Raw genomic sequence first — 21315 nt, forward strand, 5'->3', positions numbered from 1 at the left:
GAAAAATCAAGACTCATGCAACAAGTGCCCAGTTAATACAATGCTACTTCAGTCCTCTGCAGAAAAAAACAGAATCATGTAGCATGGAAAAAAATGTGGAGGTCTCTCATCCAAAAGCTGTTCAAAGCAGGACTAACTTTCAATTTACGTCAGGCCACTCATGGCCTTCTCCACTTGAAATCTGAGCATCTCCAGGGGTGAAGGTTCCATATCACCTCTGGGAATCTGTTCAGGTGCTTAGCTAATTTGTCATTGCAGTTTTATTTTTTCCCTTTTCCATCAACTGGAATGGGGTTTTTTGGATGTAGTTTATTCACATTGTCTCTTATTCTTTTGCTGTGAAGCTCTAGAAGATCCTGGTTTTGCCTTCCCTACAACTGCTTTCGAGGTAATAGTACAGCAGCATAAAGTTCCAGATCCTTTAGTAAAGTCCATAGCTGCATTGGAAGTTGATTTCCAGGCCTGATTTTCTGCAATCTGACAGATATACCTGTCTGTATAAAATACAAAAACTTTCTTAACCAAAAAAATACACACACACACGCAAAGAAAAACTCCTAAACAAATATAGTAGATCTCTCATTTGTTTTCTTTAATACCTCAGTATTTCTGTCAGTAAGAACTTACTTTTAACACAAGACAACAGGGAAAATATATCTCTATGATCACATCATTAAAATACACCCAAACCACAATTTTTAGTTATCGACTCTCTTTTAAGCCTGAGCAACTGCTAATCAAGTTAGAAAAATCTCATTTTGACATAAAGAGCACTCAAACAACACAGCAGGAATCCTGAAGTTGACAGAGCAGCTATGCCATCTAAAGGAGAGATTTCTGTAATGTATCTCCAGCCTCTGACTGAAAACAGCCTTCAGGATAAAGTTATCATTTAAAGAACAAGGTTCATCTTCCCCAGGCTGGTCCATATATATATACAGAGAGAGAAAAGCAAGGGTGTATGTAAAAGGGGAAGAGAAATGAAGCGAAGACAGATGAAGAGAACATTACATTTTCCCAGGGCTGGAGAAGACTAAAGCCAAGATAAGGTAAGCTGCCCTGACTTCAAACCAATGTCAATGCAAAGTTACTCCTCCCATGCAAAATGCTGTTACCTGCTGATTAAGGACCATGTGAACTCCATGGGGCTTGATATCCCCTGTGGCATCTCCCATAAATTCCAAGATGTCATCAATGCCAGCAGTGTAGGGAAGGCCCCTGAGCCGCACGCAGTCACGGATGCTGCCCGTGGCGATGGTGTACGGAGGGGGCATGACCGGAATGATGGGAGTTGGAAGGGTTGGAATAAGAGGTGTTGACATGTATCTATTAAGTACCTGTTGGCAAAAAACCCACAGCAATGCAGATTTACAATCATCTGTCTGAGCATAGAGCAGTTCTCACAATACTATTTCCAACAAACCCTTCTTATACTAAGTTACTGCAGTTACTTTCCTGTTGGGCATTTGAAAGTTTTAAACTCAGAAAAAGAGAGGGGAAGGCTAACAAATTCAATTTGCCAGACCCCAATAACAGACTTTTCTCATGTCAATATAAAAAAGTTAAAAGTCAATTACTGTGTATAGTACCTCAAAAAGAAACATCTGAAATCACATCTGTGCTAATAAACCAGTATTGCCACATACAGTTCTTAGGTAAATCAGGGTAAATTAAAACCAGTCATTTTAAAAGAACTGAGACCTGAAATAGCTAGTAAGTGAAAGCACTAATTTTAATTTATTCTAAAACCTGATTGGTTAAGTGAGGGTGCTTATTTCGTTTAACCCCAGTGCTCATCTCCAAGTACAGATTTTCTGAGGAGAAAATAAAAATTAAAGATAAGAATATAGAAGACTTTGATCTCAACATTTTCTCTTGACTCATTTCCAAACGACAAAGGCAACATATGACACATGTAGGGGCTTACTGCTGGAAACCATTTTTACTGATGATTATCAAAAATAAACACATTCTACTGAAAGAGCTACTAAAAAACAGGTCAAAAAGCTTTAGTTTTGCTAAAAGTGATTCAGCTTAGGGAGTTTATTTCAGGAATCTCCTTGTAATGCATTTCAGGACAGAAATCTCTCTCATTTGTTTCATTTACTTTGTACTAACATTAAATAGATGAGGCCTGGCTTTACTTCTTGCAATTACTCAAACAAGTAGCCTGTAATGTCCTAAAAAATCATTTCTTGCCCAGGCAGCAAAAAAGTTTGGGTGTCAGCCTAGACAGCTGTCATAGAGGAAGAAGTAATGACATTTTGGTAGAATGTAAGTTATATCCAGGTCTCCCTAAAAAAAGTGGAAGCAGAGACTTGGTCATTGTGACAGAGTGATTTTGTTCCTTAGAGGATTTTGCTTCCTTCTCTCTCAGGAGGGAAGCTGTGGGGGAGAGGGAAATGCCACTTCCCAATCTTCACAGCACACAGATTCTTGGCTGTTGTAATATCCATATCACAGTAGTAGCAATGATCTACAAGTGTGGATATTCTTTCCATTGCCCCATCCCTTCTACAGAAAGACTTCACCTGTCACATAAATTGCACAGTAACTGTATTACACTTTTATAGCCAGTGGTTATGCAAACACCAGACCAAATCTAATACTGGTTCCCTCTGGAGCCACCAGTCTACAAGTATTCTGTGTCAGGAAGAAAAATACAATATGTGATATTTTTCATAGGGACAAGCTGCTGGTGACAAAATAAAATGGTTTTACCAGTTTAAGAAGGTAATGATAGGAACTGGTGAAGGATAGGCAAAAAAAGAAATATATCATGTCAAGAAAAAAAGTTCACTTCCTTTCACCAAAAAATCAGATACATCTTAATTCTTAGTTTCCAAGAAAGCAGTTGCTCATTTCATGCATCCAGATTTGAATTTAATATTAGAAATTCTGTACATGGAGACTAGCATTTAAAGACCATACTGCAGATTTTCAGGAAGTATTACTACAATACTATCAATCTACTATATTTTTAGAATTATTTTTTTGATTTCAGTCAACCTTAAAGGAGAAGAAAAATATGCAATGATTTTCACTTTATAGTCTGAAGGATGGTAAAAAAACAAACTCCCAAGCAGTGGTAGCTTAAAAAAAAAAAAAACCAAAACAAACACCCCCTCCCCAAACAAAGCAAAACCAGTGCTGCACCATTTTCCATGACCATTAGGAAATATGCATTGATCTTTCTTGACATTTTTCATATAATAAATGTTCATGGCTCTCTACAACATATTTGTGTGCAAATGTTAGAAGAAACGTTTCAACTGTTCAGTTTTAAGTCTCACAACCAATAGTTACAACCTGTTGGACCTCTGCTGCTGTGCTCCTGAAGAGTTCAATGTAACGTTTTCCAAGTATTTCTTTGTGCTTTTTAAGTGCATTCTGTGCATATTCTTCACAGGAAAATAACACAAATGCATCTCCTGTGGGCCTGCCATCTGGGTACTTGACAAAGAGAAGTCCCTCTTTCCCTCCTGTGACTGGGCACTCTGGCCCCAGGAACCCCAAGACATCTTCCTGGGTAGCAGTGAATGGAAGGCCTCTCATCCTGATGATAACTTGATTCTCCTTGGATAAGAACTGGGCCACTTCATTGGAGGTGCCTGGCAGAGAGATAACAGCACGTGGTCAGCCAAGAACATGTGGTCAGTGCTGGGCACCCAGTTCAGGGGATGCAGCAGCAGCAGGGAAGCACTAAGGAATAATACAGTAGGTAAGCAGCCAGCAACAAACCCAGACAAGACCCAAAACACTACTGACTCTCAGCAATCTGTTTTGAGGGGAAAACCTCTTCATCTGCAAGTGCTTCATATTTTAATGAAATTGGAGCAAAGATGAGATGAGTGTGAATTAATACAAGATACACAGATGTTTCCACTGCAAAAGCTGGTCTTCCTCCCAAGAAGGAGGGCAGTCTGTGAACATCACAGCTCAAATGCTCACAGCTCAGTTTCAACAACTTGACAGGGTCAAACATTTTGGAAGACAAAACAGGAAAAGCTACTTCATTATCCATTTGCATCCTCAGTCAAAGAAAAAAAACAGAACTTGAACAACATTCCTATGAACGGCAGTAATCACATTGAATTCCAGCATCACTTACCTCCTGCAATTTTTAAGAATTCTTCCCCAGTTGCTTTGTAAACCTTGAAAGAAAGGACAAAAAAATCCACATGAAAATCACAATGTTCAGCTTTAAACCACAGACACACTTTCACAAGCAAGAGAATTGTGTTTTGGTACTTTGAGCAAAACAGAAGTGCAGTTTGGTTTAAAATGAGAACATAGCTTAAAATATTCAGGTTTCTCTCCAAAGATTTGTTTCAAGTCACAACTTTTTACCTCAATGTATCTGCTACCCATGTGATGCTTGTGCCTCTCCAGGGCAAGGTCTCTCTGTTCAGAATTGACAAACCGAACCAAAGCCTCCCCATTTCTTCTTCCTTGGGAATTCAGGCAAAGAGCCACACCACCTCTGAAAGGTAAAGCCAACAAATACAGGTTTAGTCTGAATCTTTAATACATTTAATAAATAACTGTGTAAGAATAGTAAAGGAATCAGACTTAAACATGAAGATTACAGATTGGAAAGAAATTCCTACTATCCAAAATTTAATTTTTGTTGTAACACAATTGTACTTTAAAATCTGCTTCCTTGAGATCATGGATCTCATGTTGTTCAACACTTTCTCAACTCCCATAAAGTTTCAAATTTGTCCTTCCTATTATTTCAGAGATGCACATTTGAAATTCCTCATCATTCTAAATTAGAAAATTATATATTTTTTCAGTATTGGAGATCTGGAATATATATTAAGTGACAGGTATGCTAAATAACTGCACTCTCTTCATATATATGTATGCACATAAATCTATACATAGGTATATACATGAATCATATGAAAATTTATTCCAAACAGTACTTAGAAGTTTCTGAATGTGGCCTGTTTAGGAGATATAGAAGAATAATAAGTTGGCACAAAATTAAAGCTGTTTTCATGTCTTGGCCTCTGCTTTGATTAATGCAATAGGAGTTTCTCCCTTTTGATACTAGCAATAAATGAATGTATATTGGTTTTCAATTGATGAGTTTCTTTTCTTCTTCACACATTTCAAAACTTTCTCTTGCATGCCTAAGGCTGGTAAACCTGTTCAGCTGTCATGGCCACAGCATGGGAAGGGGTCAAGTGGGGAAAGACTGAAGGACTCCAGTGGGGAGAGTGGGGGATGTATGTAAAACAAATATTTAAGGCAAAGTGATAAAGCAAGGCAAATTCTCCTTAACTTACTTGGCAATGTTGAGCCCTTTGAAAAATCGAGCGATGTCCTGGTCTGAAGACTGCCATGGCAAACCTCTGGCACGTATTACTGTCTCACTGTCCACAGTTTCAGATTTACTGCTGCACAGAAAGAAAAAAGAAGACAAAGTAAGCTTTCATCCAGGTTTTCCAATATTTTACCAAACTTCAGATTGCAACTAATTGAATTGTAAATTGGGAGCATATTTTCTGTTGAGACTCTCCTATCTCCATTATTCCTTTTAATAAAGAAAGGGAAGATAACTTGGATAATTCCTTTTTATCTACAACACTGTAGATGCACAATGTTGTCACCACAGTTCCTTAAACAAAAAAATAGGACAACTGCCAAAATGTAAAGTAATGAGGAACTGAATTAATTTTATATGAAAGATCTAGCAATCCAAGCAACACAAATTACTTATGCCTAAAATATTTCAATCTGGTCACTGAAATGCATTTGTAAAAAATGAGTCATCCTGTCCCCTCATCCCTGAACCCAGCACCCAATTCAGCATGGGTGAAAAACCACTTTGGGAAGCACCACACAGCTCAGCTTATGCAGGGTGCACTGGCCATCAGCTCTGTTGACTTAGGGAAAGTTCACAAATATTTCTTCACCCTGGGTAAGATAAAACAGCCTCGCTGCCATGCAAAATAGAAGCAAGAGAACAAAGAGCATTTAACTTGCAGTGACTTTAAAGAGATGGACTAAAGTACAGCACTCAGCATGCCAGCCACACTCTGGCCGCACTGCAGTGACTGCTGAGTACACTGGGCTGTTCTCAGGAGCCAGCCTGCTTTCACATGACCGTGGGGAAATATTCACAAACTTTCCTTGCTGTACACAAGACTCATCTTTGTTTGTAAACAACCGTGACAAGGGCACTTACCAAGGACCTGTTTCATACTTGTGTTTCACAGTTTCAGGCTCAGTAAATACGTGATCTGTGACAAAACAAGAAGTTTAAATATAACCAGAGTCAGAGGTTACTTAAGAATGACAGCATCACTGCCAATTCTTTCAGAAAAGAAGGATTTCAGCATTCAGTATAAATAGTTAACTTACTACAACCTTCTGAAAGCATGCTGAAAATGATAGCCACCATGGTCTTCACTTGCCACACGCCAAAGTCCTCCTCTGCTTCATCTGTCCCTAAGCCTAGATCTAAACAAGTGATTATAGAAAATAACAGAGTTGCACAATCCTTTGTAAACAAGTTATAAGGCTTTCCTGATATTAGCACAGAACTAATAATCAAATGTACTGGTCTTAGCGGAGACATGTGGCTATTAGACATGTTACATTGCTCATAAACTGGTTTATATTCACTTCAACAGACAACAGTTTGAAAACTATTGAGAGCTTACATAATTTCAGTGTTAACAGTCCAAAAAAGGAAAAGCTGAGTAAGTTCCTATCACTTTAAACATAACTGAACTTCAATCCCATTCAGATGGCCCCCAAAAATCCCTCTAATTTGAACTGAGATGTAGAGTATTGTTTGGGCTTTGTTTTTGCTTTATTTTAAACTCATTTTCATCAGGATCATGCAAGATAATTGTTATCTGCAAACAGTGGAAAGCTGCAGGCCAGCTGGTGCTGAAAAAAGCCCACTGACAGCTCAGCTTTTCCTTTAAGATCAAGTACCAATGCAAGTGATGCTTTTCTTTGGCATATTTACTAAATATGGTTTAGAAATCAATTAGATTCAATTTGGAGAAAAAAAAATTACAAGCAGAGCCACTCCCCTGACACACACTTAAGTAGACACTCCTTTCACCTTACCTGTGAGTTTATAAAACCCACATCTAATTTTATTCTTCTAAACTCTGTTACAATCACGGAGATAAAACTCAAGGAACTGACCAGATTGTGGGATATAAGCTGCAGCAAAAGGATACATTCTGCCATGGTCTTGATAGTCTGGTCTTTCACGGCGGCTGAACTAGGGTAGCAAGTGTGGAATTCTTTGCGCAGATCATAAAAGGAATAGAAGCAGTCTGACAACAAGAAGTTCTACAAGGAAGGCAAAAATATTTGTTTTATACATGCTAATCCTTTAAATTTCAATTAATACTTTTGAACGGAATGAGGCACTCTCAGAAATCAGGTAGTTCCACATCACCAGCTTGTATGTGATGGAGCAGTTTGGTTCCTTTGTAACACAGTTCAAATTCCATAACTCTACAGAACTGGATGTCTACATGAACAAAGTCAAAGCCTCTGGGAGTCAGAGTCATGCAAAACAGCTGGAAAGGATGTCTGGGAAAAAATATTTTAAAATATCTACATTTTGCTGTTTAATTCCCATTTTTGACACTATTTTATCTTTTGCGGCTACACTGAAAAGCAGGTTTGTACCAAACCACGATGACAAATTTTAAATAAATATTGTCACAGAATACAAAATCTCTTTCAGCAACTTCTATGTTAGCATCTCTCATTCTTGAGGGGCTCCTGCAGACCCTGCTAAGCCAACAAACTCAAGAGTCACCACCTTGCACAAAGGCAAGGTTCTCCTCCCTACGCATGACAGGGTGTTCTAAACCCTCCAGGAACTTGGAGCAGAAACTGCTGCTTCATGTGGGAATAGCAAACAAGATGCAGCTCTGCTTTCCACTGAATAAATGCAAATGGAGAACCACTGCCAGGCCACATCACCACCTGGGTGCTTACGCTCCAGAGGACACTGGTTTAACAGAAGCCTAAGCAAAGCAATAGCTCTCCATCACTTCTGCTGGGGTTTGATCTGTACCTCTGTTTCCACTCTACACACAGAATTCAAAGGACTAGTATTGCTTCTGTCTCTATCCTGTTTTTCCTAATTTTCCTCTTCCTTTTGCTCATCTGGGAGTCCAAGTAGTGTGGCTGACTTTCGAGAGCAAGTGCCTAAAAGAGCTACTCAGGGCTCAGGCAGGGAGGGGATCATCTTCAATAGTCTTGGGACACTCCAGCTCCCTTGTGTCACTCCCCTCCCAGCACTGCCTCTCTGCACCAGTTCTGATCTTGTACCTTCTTGGATGTTTCTGGGTGGAGAACTTGTCGGATGAGTAACTGGCCATCACTGCAGAGTGTGTAAGAGCTCCTTCCAAGTACTTTCAAATCACTGGATACCAGCTGACTAAACTGGAAAATAAAGTGAAAAATTTCATTGTACTGACTGATAATTTCATGCATTTGCCATTACTTCAGCACTTTTTTTAAAACGAGATAAAGTAATTCAACATTTTGTAAAAGTTTTTTCAAAAACATGATGGAGAACAGACATGGGCTCCTGATTAAAGAAGGCAAATAAACTGCATTTGTGGAATAGCAAACAAGAACACCCAGAATATAGTAAAACAAAAGAGTAATTAGGAAGATATGGCAGAATTATGAGTTCATATGAAAAGTGATCATACTATACTGGTAATGTACAGAATCTGGACTAACTATAATTTAAGTTCTTAAATATTTGAAAGAACTTTGAAGATAAATCACAATATTGATTTTGCAATATCCTTTCTTCACCTATAACACCTCTGACTTTGATTATATCCTTAATAATTTTTTGGTTCAAAAGCAAAAAACATACTCATCAGGACTTAATAATGTTTCAAAAGTCATATATTAAGAAAAGCCAAACAAATAGTGATCTAATACCTTCAAAAGTAAAATTATAATCAAGTCACGTCCATGCTAATAAAGTTCTTGGTACAGATAAAGTGTTATGAATACTAGATTTAAAAAAATTATTCCGAGCTCTAGGATGGCTAACCCCCAGCAGAGTAATTCTCAAGAGGAAAGGGCTCCAGCTGTCTTATTCTACATTATTTTCCATCCTTAGATAACAGTTTCCAGCCTTTTATTACTCTATACCAGTGTTAAATTCCTAGCTCCTAATAAGTCAGCTAGCATATTATAGTACCTACATGTATCAGTAAGCAGTAGCTTGTTAACTAATTTTCAAGGGGACAAATGTAATTATTCTAAGCTTCCCTCTTGATGCTACTCCCTCCCAGGAAAGCATCACCTCACAAACAAGCAATAATTACAATCATGATGCAGTAGCCACCCACTGCTCTCAGCAACAGCTTATAACTCCAAAACAACCACCCCAAAAGCAAATTACAAGTCGGCTTGAGACTTAGACAATATCTTTGTGCAGTCTTTTAACCTGTGTATGGGGAGAAAAGAGAGTTGGTTTGTTTTATCACAACACATGTGACACTACATCATTACAGTCTCTGCTCAGGAAAGGTGATGTCCTAATGACCTGATCCCACAGCTACACAGAGCTCACAGTGTGAGCAAGTGTTGCAGCACCTGCAGCCCAAAGGTAAGGCTCCACAAGGGAAAACACGTGTATTGAACATGATTTAGAACATGATTTAGAAGGAGCAGAGACATGATTACCCAGGCTTTATTTCAAAATACCTGCTCAAACCAACCCAGGCCCTTTTCTAGGCTTAGGCAGCTAGAGTTCCACTACCATTCTGAGTTCAGAATCCTGTAGTACTGGGTACTATACATCAAAACAGGGAACTGAGGGGCAAAGCTGGGTAAGGAGGGGCACTCAGCTCAGCACCTTGTGCTAAGTTACTTCATTTGCAGATATATTTACAGATATAGATATGAACATATCTATAAAGTGAAGTTATTAAATAGCAGAGAACATATTTGAAACTGTAAGAAGGGTGAATAGCCCCACAAAACAAAAACCTTTATAATGCAATTCTCTGCACACTACCAAAACACACAAAAAGAACAAACTACCACAAACAGACAAAATAACTAACTAAAAATCAACCAACCCAAACTTGCAGATTCCCAAAGTCTGTTTCCTCCCAATTGCTAGTGCAGGTTGTGGTCCTACCACAAGCTGAAGTCTTGAAGAATCTGAGGCTTTAAAGCCAGTTATTGTTCAAAGATGATTTAAAGTCAGAAAATTGAGATCTGAGAGTGCTCAAAATACCTCAGTTGATGTGTAAACATCAGAAAAAGAAGAAAATTCCAGTGGACTCCAGAGGAATCACTTCAGAAAAGTAGTTCTGTGGATGGCCACAGTCACAGACCAACAACAAATATTCTCACCACAATAATACACATGAGAATTGCTTTCTTACTAAATGCAGCAACTTATTAGGGTTTTTTTTTTTGTTTAACTAATGCACACAGTAAAGAGCAAATATTTGTAAAAAGGGGTTGGAAATGGTGATAGGAATCAGCCTCCAGAGGGGGTGCACAGGGATTCTTGCTGAAAGGAAGCAGAGTCTTACTGATGAACAGCAATAAAACACTCCCCAAACCTTCAACTTTGTACCCTTGTTACTGGAGGTGCTCAAGAGCCAATACAGGGAGTGCAGTTAGGGAGCTATTTTGATCAGATACAAGAAGAAATCTAACCCACACAATCTGAAGAAAGCAGCAAATGTAAGCAGCCTCCTGCTGTACACATAAAATGTAAGAACTGTAGATCAAAAAGACGTCATCAAGTTAGAAAATAAAAGGAGAAAAATGTTTGCACAAGGGAGGAAATGCTCAGGTCAAATGGTGTAAGTCAAATTAGTAAAAATCAAGACTGTTGCACTGAAACATTCACATTTTTTCCAGGTGGTGTTTCCCACACAACCTACAGCTGAAAAGAAAACACAGATATTTTCAGAAGCCTCTACTGAGAAGATGCCAGAGTAGTAAAATATTGCATAAGGACACTGATAAGCCTAGAATTCCAACTGTACTAAGGTTTAAAGAACTCCCAAGGATCAGGATTTGTTTTTTATTTGTACCAAGCGTTAGTATTTGGATATTTATTAAATGTCAGTGATAACATTCAACATTGCAAACTCCTTTCCAGTGGAACAATCAACATGTCAAAACAATACTCTACTTTTCTTACCAAATGCCAGCAGCTTAAAGTGCCTTAGATAAACTGCCACAAGGTTGGCAAGACTTGCTGGGAGCTTATTTAGAAACTCCTATTTTAAAACCAGCCTGTTTCAAACTTTGGGGTGTACTGCTCTGGAAGAGGGCAAGAAGACTGGAAAGAATAGTCAGGAGACATAAGCAATCTTTGTTATCCAAACCAGCTCAACCATGGCATGGGTTAACTGAGGAGAGGAGGGGGTAGCAGAATGACTGGGAAGATTCACTCAGGATCAGAGCATGGGGCAAAATAGCCCCAGAGGAATGACAGATATTTGAGATTAGCCTGAAGTAGCTTCTTTCACCCAATTAGGAGAGGTCTCCTAATTCTGCAGAGGTTGAGTATGAGAGGCATAGCTGTGGACCAGCTCTTGCTGCTATAGATTACACTGGACCCTCAAGTCTTTCAGGCAATAGATACACGTAACACATGTGTCAAACTTGTTAAAGCAGCTAGGGCAGATGTGTTTGTAAAGCCACATTATTCAGCACAACAAGCCACACCAGTTAAGCAATTCAGCACTGCCCAGGAAAAGCCATCTTCAGCCTCCTTTCTTGCGCCACAGATTGCAGGCAGCATTTCAAAAGCCAGCCTTGAACCAGCATCCACCCAAATGGAGCAAGCACAGGACAAGTTAAGACCAGCACCAGATTTACATTACGTTTTTCTGTCTCACATGTTGAACAACCTGTCCACAACTCTGTCATTTCATAAATTCCATCCCCTCTCCTTCACTCCACTAATAAAATCCATCTCAGCTATTTACCTGCTGTCATTCACCTTCATGCTGCCGTCCAAGCACGCCCCCACCTCAGCAGGCAAAGCTGCCCCACCTTAACACTGCCCCCACCAAGCTCACACACCCTGTCTGCCCTGCTCCTCTGCTCCTTCCACAGCACTTACACACTGCTAATTACCTGTTTGCATCTTGCAACCAGCCCTCATTCTGACTGCAAGAACCAGTCTATTAGCATCATCCTCCACCTCTCTTGCTTATTCCACCAGATCAGTCTCTCCAGCAAAGCTCTGATGAGTCATTCCTTATTTAAAGGAATTTGTTCAATAATTCCACACCAAGATTAAAAACTGAACAGAGGGAAGAGGAAGAATCAAACAAGCTGTTCTGTATACTTGCCTCCTTGAAACCTAAATCAGTTCTTAGAGAAAAGGTGGTGAGAGGGAAGGACAGACTTTGAACAGCAGTTTGAAAAACTGGCTAAACAGGATTTTGGTCATGTAGCTGAGAGTACAAAGAGATTGAAGAGACATGTTTTGCCAGCAGCAAAGCTGGATGAAAGCCAGAACAAGCTGCTGTGTTTTATACTGATGAATCTCAAGGGACTAAAATAACAGCCCACTTTGTGTTGCCTTAAATATAGCTGAACTAAGATGTAGATCTTGGAGAAACAAGAAGATTCTTCATTAAGCTTTTTCTACAGTTATGATGCACAAAAAACTAAAATAAACATCTGTCTATTTGGATAGTCTCATTTTCCTTACTAAAAATAGCTGTCATCCTTGAGAAAGGCCACTGCATCTGTGCTGTATCTGTGCCTGGCATGGTAATTAAACACTGAGATAATTCAGGCACAGAATGCACCCATGCTGTCAAATAGAACCATTTCTAAAACACCATGGCACTCTGGGGGATTTTTTTCTTCAAATCACCTCTGAGAAGTAACAGAAAATTCAGCTGCCCCTTATGCATCAGATTTCCAAGCTGCTAGTCAGTCTTTAAAGCAGCATCCCTTCCTTTAGTCATGCACAGAATTTCTCTGTTTTGCTTCTTTTGGCCCTACTGACCCATCACAGCTAAGACAAGATAAAATCATTCACAGAGCTTCAGAATTAAAAGCATCCTTGCAGTTTAAGCAGGTCTGGAGTGCCATGCTAAAATATCACATAAAAATCCAGAAAACAGCTTAGCTTGTAGTCCACACTTAAGCTAGACTTGAATCTATTTTCAAGTAGAAAGATGAGTTATATTTATCAATATTCTTTGCACAAAGAATGGTCCTTATGGTGTAGGGATCTGGTTTCAAACCAGTAGCATCAACAGGATGTTACTAAACTGCCCAGAGTTTACAATTTGGTGATTGCATGGTCTACTTTCTGCCAGATCAGCATATCAAAAAGTGCTCATTTTTTCATCCATGCCATCTTTAGACTTGGGAGGGTGAACAGATCATATCTGGTCCAGTCAAAATTTGAGACATGAGGCAGAGAGATGATAATTGATTTGGCTTAAAGCCTGTTGAAAGACTTGGAACAGGTTTAACATTCTAGATTAGTGTTTTGCAAAAAAAGCCCAAGCAAACAAAACAAAAACCACCAAAACAAATAAAAACCCTGACAATAAAACTTTTTCAGGAAAGACAGTTTTTGGTCATTATTAAGAAGAAAACTTTCAGGAATAACTTAGAAGAAAATTTATTTTGGTTCACTTAGGACTTACATTCTGACATATTCCCTTGAGCTTAAAAACCCCTCATATTGCTAAAATGAAACTGTTCCAGAGAAAGTGAAAATAAGATTCCACAGATCTGTAAAGTACCCTGAGAAGAAAAAAGTTTTGTCCTCCTTTGTGCAAACCTATGACTAAAGCCATACTGTTTATAACCATGGATGTTTTCCAGTCTAACTTGTATTTTAAAAAAATCATCATCACTTATTAGACATTACTGCAATTCACAACATTAGAGCCTTAGACTCTCTTTCAGGCTTTTGGTGTGAGTCACTCTTTGCTTGTAGCATTGAGCGTATAACAATGACCAGTCTTCTTTCAGCTATAGCAGCATGGAAAACAAAGGATAATCTTCAAAAAGGTTTCAGTAAAGATTTTCTATTCCCAGTTCTGTTTCAACAGGCAAAAGGCACTGCAGTTGTTGCCTCAAAGCCTGATTTTATGCTAAGTCCTCTACAATTTATTCCAGAGAACACCCAAACCCAATTATACAGTCGCAGGTGTGGTTCCTGAAAGAAGATCTCCAGCAGATGAACAATAAAGAGGCTGCTGAGAAAAGTTGCAGGTTCTTCATCGTTGAAGATACCAAAGACCCAAGTGGCCATGGTCTTTGGCAGCCTGCTCAAGTGTCCCTGCTTTCAGGGCGTGGGCTGGACAACATCTACAGGTGCCTTCCAGCCTCAGCTGTTGTGTGACTCTCCCCACTTTGGACTCTATTTTGCCCACTCTGCAGCTCCACCAAAGATCAGGACACCAATGGCACCACAGTGCGTACCTGAGGGGCTGGGGGTTTTTGGGAAAGGTCATGTTTTCCAGGATGGAGGGAAGTGAAGGAAATCAAGAGTTGAGATGCAGCCAAATCTCATTAACAGAACCTGTCTGCCACTAAAACATAAGCAAGATTGGAGTATCACTGAATCCTGAAGTTTGTCCGAAGACTTAAAGGGTCTAATACAGCATGAGAAAAGTCAGGAGTAACAAGCCATGGCTTTGGTATACAAGGCTTGCACACACACACAACATACCATGACATGTCAGCCTAGGGAAATATTTTCACTTGGTCTTTGTGCCTCAGTTCCTACACCCATGAGGGTGTCACATTTATTTACAATACTCTCCATGAGCAGTCTTCTGCTCCTTCACTCTTCCAACCCTGTTGATAATGTCAGCCTTATCCATGCAATGGAGGAATTTAAAGCATGTCAATACTACTGGGAGGTGCACAGACTGCATTTCAGCACTATTTACAAGTATGATAACCCTTTATTGTGCTGGGTAACTTTTTAAACAGAGAATCCTATAGTAAGCCCTTGCCTTTGTTCATCTGTTAACTGATATTCCACATGGCTGATAATGGATACATGGTGACCTTGTACTGAAATTGCTGTATGGAAATAAAAGAAAAAAGCCCCAGTGTAGCCACAAGCTACAAATAACTTCTTTTCCCCTTCTAACTAAACAGGGGTAAAAATACCATATTTAGATACCATTCAGACATAAACATGAAAAAGAAATTGCCCCTTGGTTTGAATTCATTGCTGGGCAAACATGCAGGAGATGACAGAGGCAGCCCAGGTTCATTCACTGGAAATGTTCAAAAATAATATTGCCAGTTGATTTCTCCTATTAGGAGGAAGGCAATTATTTGCTCTACTGAACACTAATGCCTGAGATTATTTAGTGACTGCAGACTAGCTTGGACAAAAGCATAGGATTCATTTCCAGCTTGCCAGAGAATCTAATTTTGCTCAGTATGACCAGTCAAGTTACATATCACCTTATACCTCTTGATGGCCTAGAAACTACATTAAATAACAGAAGGACCAATCAGTCACAAAGGCCACCACAAATGTACTCAAGACAGACATTACATATCCAAAACCAGTTAGAGTACAGATCCATCTTGGAATTTGCAAGTGTAAGAGCAAATTTACCCTACTAAGTCTCAAGGAGAGGCAGGATGTGGCACTGAGCTTCAAGCACTGGAGACTGCCTTCTCCTCAACTACATTATGCTGCTTCTTACACCTGATAATCTGCTGTCACTTTGTCTTATTTCCTGAACAGAGGTCCAGACCAGGTGCTGCACACCCTGCTGCTTCTCTAGCTGTTCCAAAGCAGTTTCCTCCACAGCAGCAGCTTATTTAGACAAACTCCTGTTGTTGCCTCTCTCACAGAAAGAAATGAATTCTTTGCCACTCATGCCATGAGCAAAAGGTGACAACAGGGTCTCAGCTATCCTAGGCTTGGGGCTCTGCCGTGAAATTCCAAAAGAATTCTTCTTCAAAAGAAGTAGTAGTTGAAAAACACAGAATTATGTTTTTAAGTGTATTTATGATAGTCACTTTTATTTTTTACTTGGTTGGGAAGCTGAAGTTACAAGAAGTAATACCACCTTGTCCTCCTTGTTGTCACCTCACAGTTCTCTCAAGAAAGAAAGGCCTCCAGACACCTCTTATAATTACTGCAAGACTTCAAGGTGGAAAATGGAAAGTATTCTTCAAATTTATTGCATCCTTTCACTCAATAAAACAGAGAAAATTCCTTTAAAATTCATTATACTCCTTCAGAATTAATAGAGGGACTGGCAACTTTAAACTTAGCTGGTGAGAGTAGCCTACAGCTAATTTCCTGCATAAAAATAAGTTTGTTCAGCGTTGTTCAGCAACAGGTGGAACATGAAATACAGAAACAGAGCAACAATTGTCATGGTTTGTCTGTCTAGTGATACTCTGTGGAGCATAGAAAACAGACCATCGTTACTCAGGGCTGTGGTAAACTGTTTTAAAGATGAAACTTCCACACTATTTCTTTCTGTGGTTCATTTTAATTGGACCTGGGTCTTTGTGCAGCAAAGTAAACAATAGCTAACTAAATGCTTTAATTCTTCCTAGGAAAGAATGCAAACATCTAACCTTCTGCCATGACAAAGATCTGTCCAAGCCATGCCACTTGAGCACTTTATGACCATTTTTGATTAATTATTTCTTAGATGGAAGTTTGAAACACCAGACTATTTGCATGCTTCCCAGCTATGGTATCTACAGCATCTAATTCAGGTAATGCATTAAGCATAAAAGGCAAGACCATGGCTCAGGCCATCTGAATGTCACAGCAATCAGGTCACAGGCTTTTATCTTCAAAAGCACGACCTGTTTTAATAAGAGAGTGTTGAAATATGCAGAGTACTCCACAAATAAGCTACTTGAAGTTAGCCTTGTGTAAGATAAAGCACCCCAGTCCAGCAACATAAGAATTTCAGAGTTTGTGGACTTACTTTACTACTACATTATGTGTCAGGAAACTGCTAAATAAAGAAACACTTACTGAGATAAACTATGTTTTCACTTTAAATTAATCTGTGTGAAAGAGGCCTTAGCTATCAAAACCAACAAAATAACACAAAAATATAAATATCTTGCAAAATATGAATAATCTGTGCTAACAAATGATTACCTAAGTCTGATTTTAAGCAAAAAGAAAATTTTGAATACTACTAATACAAAAAAATCCCTACTCTGTCAACCTTTTACCTACATTTCAAACAGGTTTACAATGGTGCCTCACAGTCCTCACAGGCTGCTTGCTATCAGCTCAACTCACAGAGCAAGTCATTACAGCCTGAAAGACAAGGTTGAACATACTTTCCAAACTCTAGGTTTAATTAATGCCATGACTGCAACATTTCCCAAAGTCTTGATATAAGCACAAGCTCTCTCTCAGTGTTCTATACCTCCCCCACTCCCACTCACCTCTGTTTCAAGGACAAACTTTCATTAGCAATGTGATCTTTAGCACTGGCTCTATTGACTGTAATGCTTGGTACTGCTCTATTTACTCAACACTACCTCATTGTTTGTAGTACAAGCTTAACCAGTTGTAGGAGAATAGCCAATGCCTGCAAAATTAAAACATTTTTTTCTTGTAGGCTGTTTCTCAAGGTTTTTTTTTCTTAGTAATACTCAGGGAAAGTAAAAAGATGAGGCAACACCAAAAGAATGAAGAGACACTTATTATCCACAACCCGGTTTCCTGCATGATTTTCTCATGCTCCTGCTTCTCCATTAAACTTCTACTGTAAGAATATAATAAGCATGGACTTTCCTGAGTAACAGCCTTGAAATCTATGAAGTATCTTTGCTTATGTAAGAATCCAAGTGATTCTTGATCAAACCCTTACAAATATCAGCAAAAGAAAGTCAACCTTTCTTAAATTGACTCTGCATTGCTTTGTAAATGGGGGAGTGTTCCCTTTCTTGTACAAACATGCTTTCACAAATACATAAAGGACAAGTGGAATTAGATCCCTAAATCAGTTTGCCCTCAATCTCTCAAACTTTCAAGTCACAGATTAGGGCAAGCATCAAAAATTGGTAATGACTCAAAAGGAAAAATGAGAGTGAGAAACTATTAGAGATATGATTTTAGCAGTTCACAACTGAGTAATATCAAAATTTACACTTGGCCTTCCAAGGGATTCAGACCTGGCCAACACAGAACAAGGACATTAATGGTTCCACTATTTGGATGTTGCTTCCTCTTACAGAACTACATCCTCCCTTTCAGGTAACTTACTGCTTCCAAAGCAAGTTACTTGTGACTGGAAAGACTTGACATGAATTTGTCTGAATGTGAAGCAAGTCACAGCTCCTTGTGATCAAATCTTAGCATCTGAGACTTACAGAGAAAGGGTGTTGATTTATATTTTCTTTTGTTTCTTTAAGCATAACCACAAGAACTGCAGTTTTCTTCTGCACTTCATATTTACAAGGTGCCATCTCACATACTTTACAATAATATGAAGTCCTGTGTAAGTTTAATTTTGTTGTAAGAAATAACACTGAGACACTCAAGCTACCAATCAAGCAAACTGCAAAACTCTGTCACAGTCACATTCTTGTGCCAGTTATGTATTTCCAACTCTGTATCTCTCACCATCCCCCTCCAATCCAATGGGATTTGATTCAAGAGGAGATTGGTGTGTTATACAATGTCTCGTGTATTTCTTAAGCTGCAAAGTTAACTTAAATCAACTTTCAGCTACAATAAGGTCTGGTTACACAGCAAAACTTCCACAGGGGTTTTTTCACTTTAATTTTCAAGTAACATTACTATAGTTTTACTTTCCTCTTAGTGCAATTCACTGCAACAGACTTACTTACCAGGCACGTAAACATCTAAAGAAGTTACAGCAGAATTAATTCCACACACTGCCAATGTCGACACAGCTCATTGTAATGCTAAAGCACACGCTTACATTTCTCTAGAATAAGAGCCAGAGAATGGAAACCTCACTGATTAAGTTTTGATTTGAATTCAATAAGAATGATAACAAAATTCAGAGACTGTCCTAGACCTTTAGCAACAGAACCTTTCATTTTAAGCTAACAGGTGTCCAAAATCATCACAGGAGCCAAGTTTTGCAAGAAGAATACAACTGTTTCTTAACCTTAAGTTTCTAACCAATATTTTAGTGTTAATAAAATATCCATTTCTCAATCCTTTTTTGCCACACTCTTCCCACTGCAGCTCTACAAAGAAAGTCAGCAGGAGGAAAGAGAAAGCAAAATATTTTGAAATAGAAGTTTGGGGGAAGTGAGAGAGTTGGTTTTAGTTGTTTTGTTTTGTCTCTCATCAAAAGGGGTGATCATTTCAATTTCAATTCCCAATACCTTTTGCTTAATATTATCCCATAACTCATATCTACCTTTACAGCATGTGGATTTAATGAATGAGGGACAAATAAGCAAAGCAGCTGTTTGTGAACAAAGCAAGAACAGAGGTATAGAAGGACACTGGAGCAAATTGTGAACAGTTTAGAGAACATCACCACAGATTTATCAGAGCAAAGCACTGAAATATGGTTTGTAGAACAAACATGGCTTCTGACTCAAGACTCTCCTAGAACACATGTCAAGGTGTCTTTCAGAGCATCAGTATTTCCTCCTTTTTATTGGAATAAGGTTGTAGCTAACAGAAAACAACATGATATCTCTGCAGGAAAGAAAAAACTTTGTCAGAGCAGAGAGGAGATGGCAAAGACATGAATGTGAGGGAAAATTACTGGTTTTGTTTCTAATTAAGAGACATCAAATTTTCACTTTTAACCACAGAAATTATAAAATGAGACTGACATGAGGATTGACATTATGATGCTAAAAAATTAATTTTTAATCAGCATTTTTAGTTCTGGCCACAGCACTGCTTTGCTAGCAGTATCAACTCTAGCAACTGTACATCAGTCTGAAACCCAACTGCTCAGAAAAGAAGTTCTGCAAGAGTTTGACAGAGACATTGCCCTCCTTTGGCAGCACTCAGCTACCCAACCATATCTATGGTTATATATGGTTTTGTATAACCATATGTAACTGAAGAGTGATGGTTTATTGAAAGGGGGGAAAAATAAAGTAAACCAACATACAGATTGAGGAAGTGTGCAACCCTTTCAAAATGCTACCAGAGGAAGAGAGAAACAGCACAGGTTTGCAGACAAATGCACACAAAATTTTCTAAGCTGCTTCCATGTTAACTTCAAGAACAGATAGAAGCACTGCACACATAATTACTGCCAAAATCATAGAATGCAAATCATAGAATCATTTAGGTTGGACAAGATCTTCAAGATCATTGAGTCCTACCATTAACCTGACAGCACCAAGTTGACCACTAAACCATGTCACTAAATGCCCCATCTACATGTTAAAATCCTTTATGCTTCATTTATTCCTCAGCTACTTTTGAAACCCCTGACAATAATTCATTAACACATTTCCAGTGACTTTTTCAGTAGCTATTGAGAGCAAGTTAGAGGAAAGAAGTTCAAAGTCCCTGAGCATCATGCAATCCAGCAATCTTTGTATTAAAATGCTTCTACCCTCTATTTTGCTGTCTTTCAATGATGTTAAAAAAAAACCACAAGAACAATTTCAAGAGAAATTCATGTATTCAAACATAATATTATAGCTGTAGAAACATCCAAATGTATTAGTGACACAGTTTACAAACATGGCACATCACTCCCTGTGAAGACAGGCACCTCAAGCTGTTCTGCAAGCTCATAGTAAAGTTTATTTGTCAATATATGCTAATCCCAGACTTGGTAATTAATTGCTACTGTTCCACTTCACCAGAAAATGTAGCAACATCTGCTATCACAGAAAAGTCTACTCATATCCTCAGACCACTGGGCCAAATTATTTACTTTTCATTAATACTGGCACTTTGAGTTTTAAGAGAAGATAGCCCAGCTTGCCAAGGCTACCACAATTTTATGCCCATAAGAAAAAGAATACACAGCTTTAGACAAATTCTTTTATCTAATTCTCTGCTCATTCAGAAGTGAAACGCACCTAAATACTGGAACAAAGCAAAGGAACCTTACTATTTCCTACAGGGAATACTTGAGGAATTCAGATAAAAGTATTGCAGCCTTTGGAGAAGCGAATGTCACTGCTTTTCCACACAACATAAGAGAACACAAGTGCTACCAATAACAAATGGATTCCCATGATCTACATACGCCTATTTCTGTATACACATATATATATTTAATATACATAACAGAGCTGTTTATGCTATCAAGTCTTTTCTGGCCTTTTTGAGGGAACAGATTTGAGTGTTTCAAGAACAATGTAGTG

General features: G+C 38.7%; 1 protein-coding gene across 1 annotated transcript in view; it reads right to left on the bottom strand.

Moving 5' to 3' along the window:
- ESRP2 (epithelial splicing regulatory protein 2) overlaps positions 1 to 21315 on the bottom strand; it is a 44078-nt gene that overhangs the window by 14503 nt on the left and 8260 nt on the right. The window contains exons 5-13 of the mRNA XM_036390306.1: positions 8323 to 8436; positions 7212 to 7326; positions 6382 to 6474; positions 6200 to 6254; positions 5298 to 5408; positions 4351 to 4483; positions 4112 to 4154; positions 3310 to 3611; positions 1116 to 1337 (exon numbers count right to left, since the gene is read on the bottom strand). Of these exons, the coding sequence (XP_036246199.1) occupies positions 1116 to 1337; positions 3310 to 3611; positions 4112 to 4154; positions 4351 to 4483; positions 5298 to 5408; positions 6200 to 6254; positions 6382 to 6474; positions 7212 to 7326; positions 8323 to 8436 (1188 nt within the window). The remainder of the gene's footprint in view (positions 1 to 1115; positions 1338 to 3309; positions 3612 to 4111; positions 4155 to 4350; positions 4484 to 5297; positions 5409 to 6199; positions 6255 to 6381; positions 6475 to 7211; positions 7327 to 8322; positions 8437 to 21315) is intronic.

This window comes from Molothrus ater, chromosome 12, assembly GCF_012460135.2.
Source record: "Molothrus ater isolate BHLD 08-10-18 breed brown headed cowbird chromosome 12, BPBGC_Mater_1.1, whole genome shotgun sequence".
NCBI classification, from domain to species: domain Eukaryota; kingdom Metazoa; phylum Chordata; class Aves; order Passeriformes; family Icteridae; genus Molothrus; species Molothrus ater.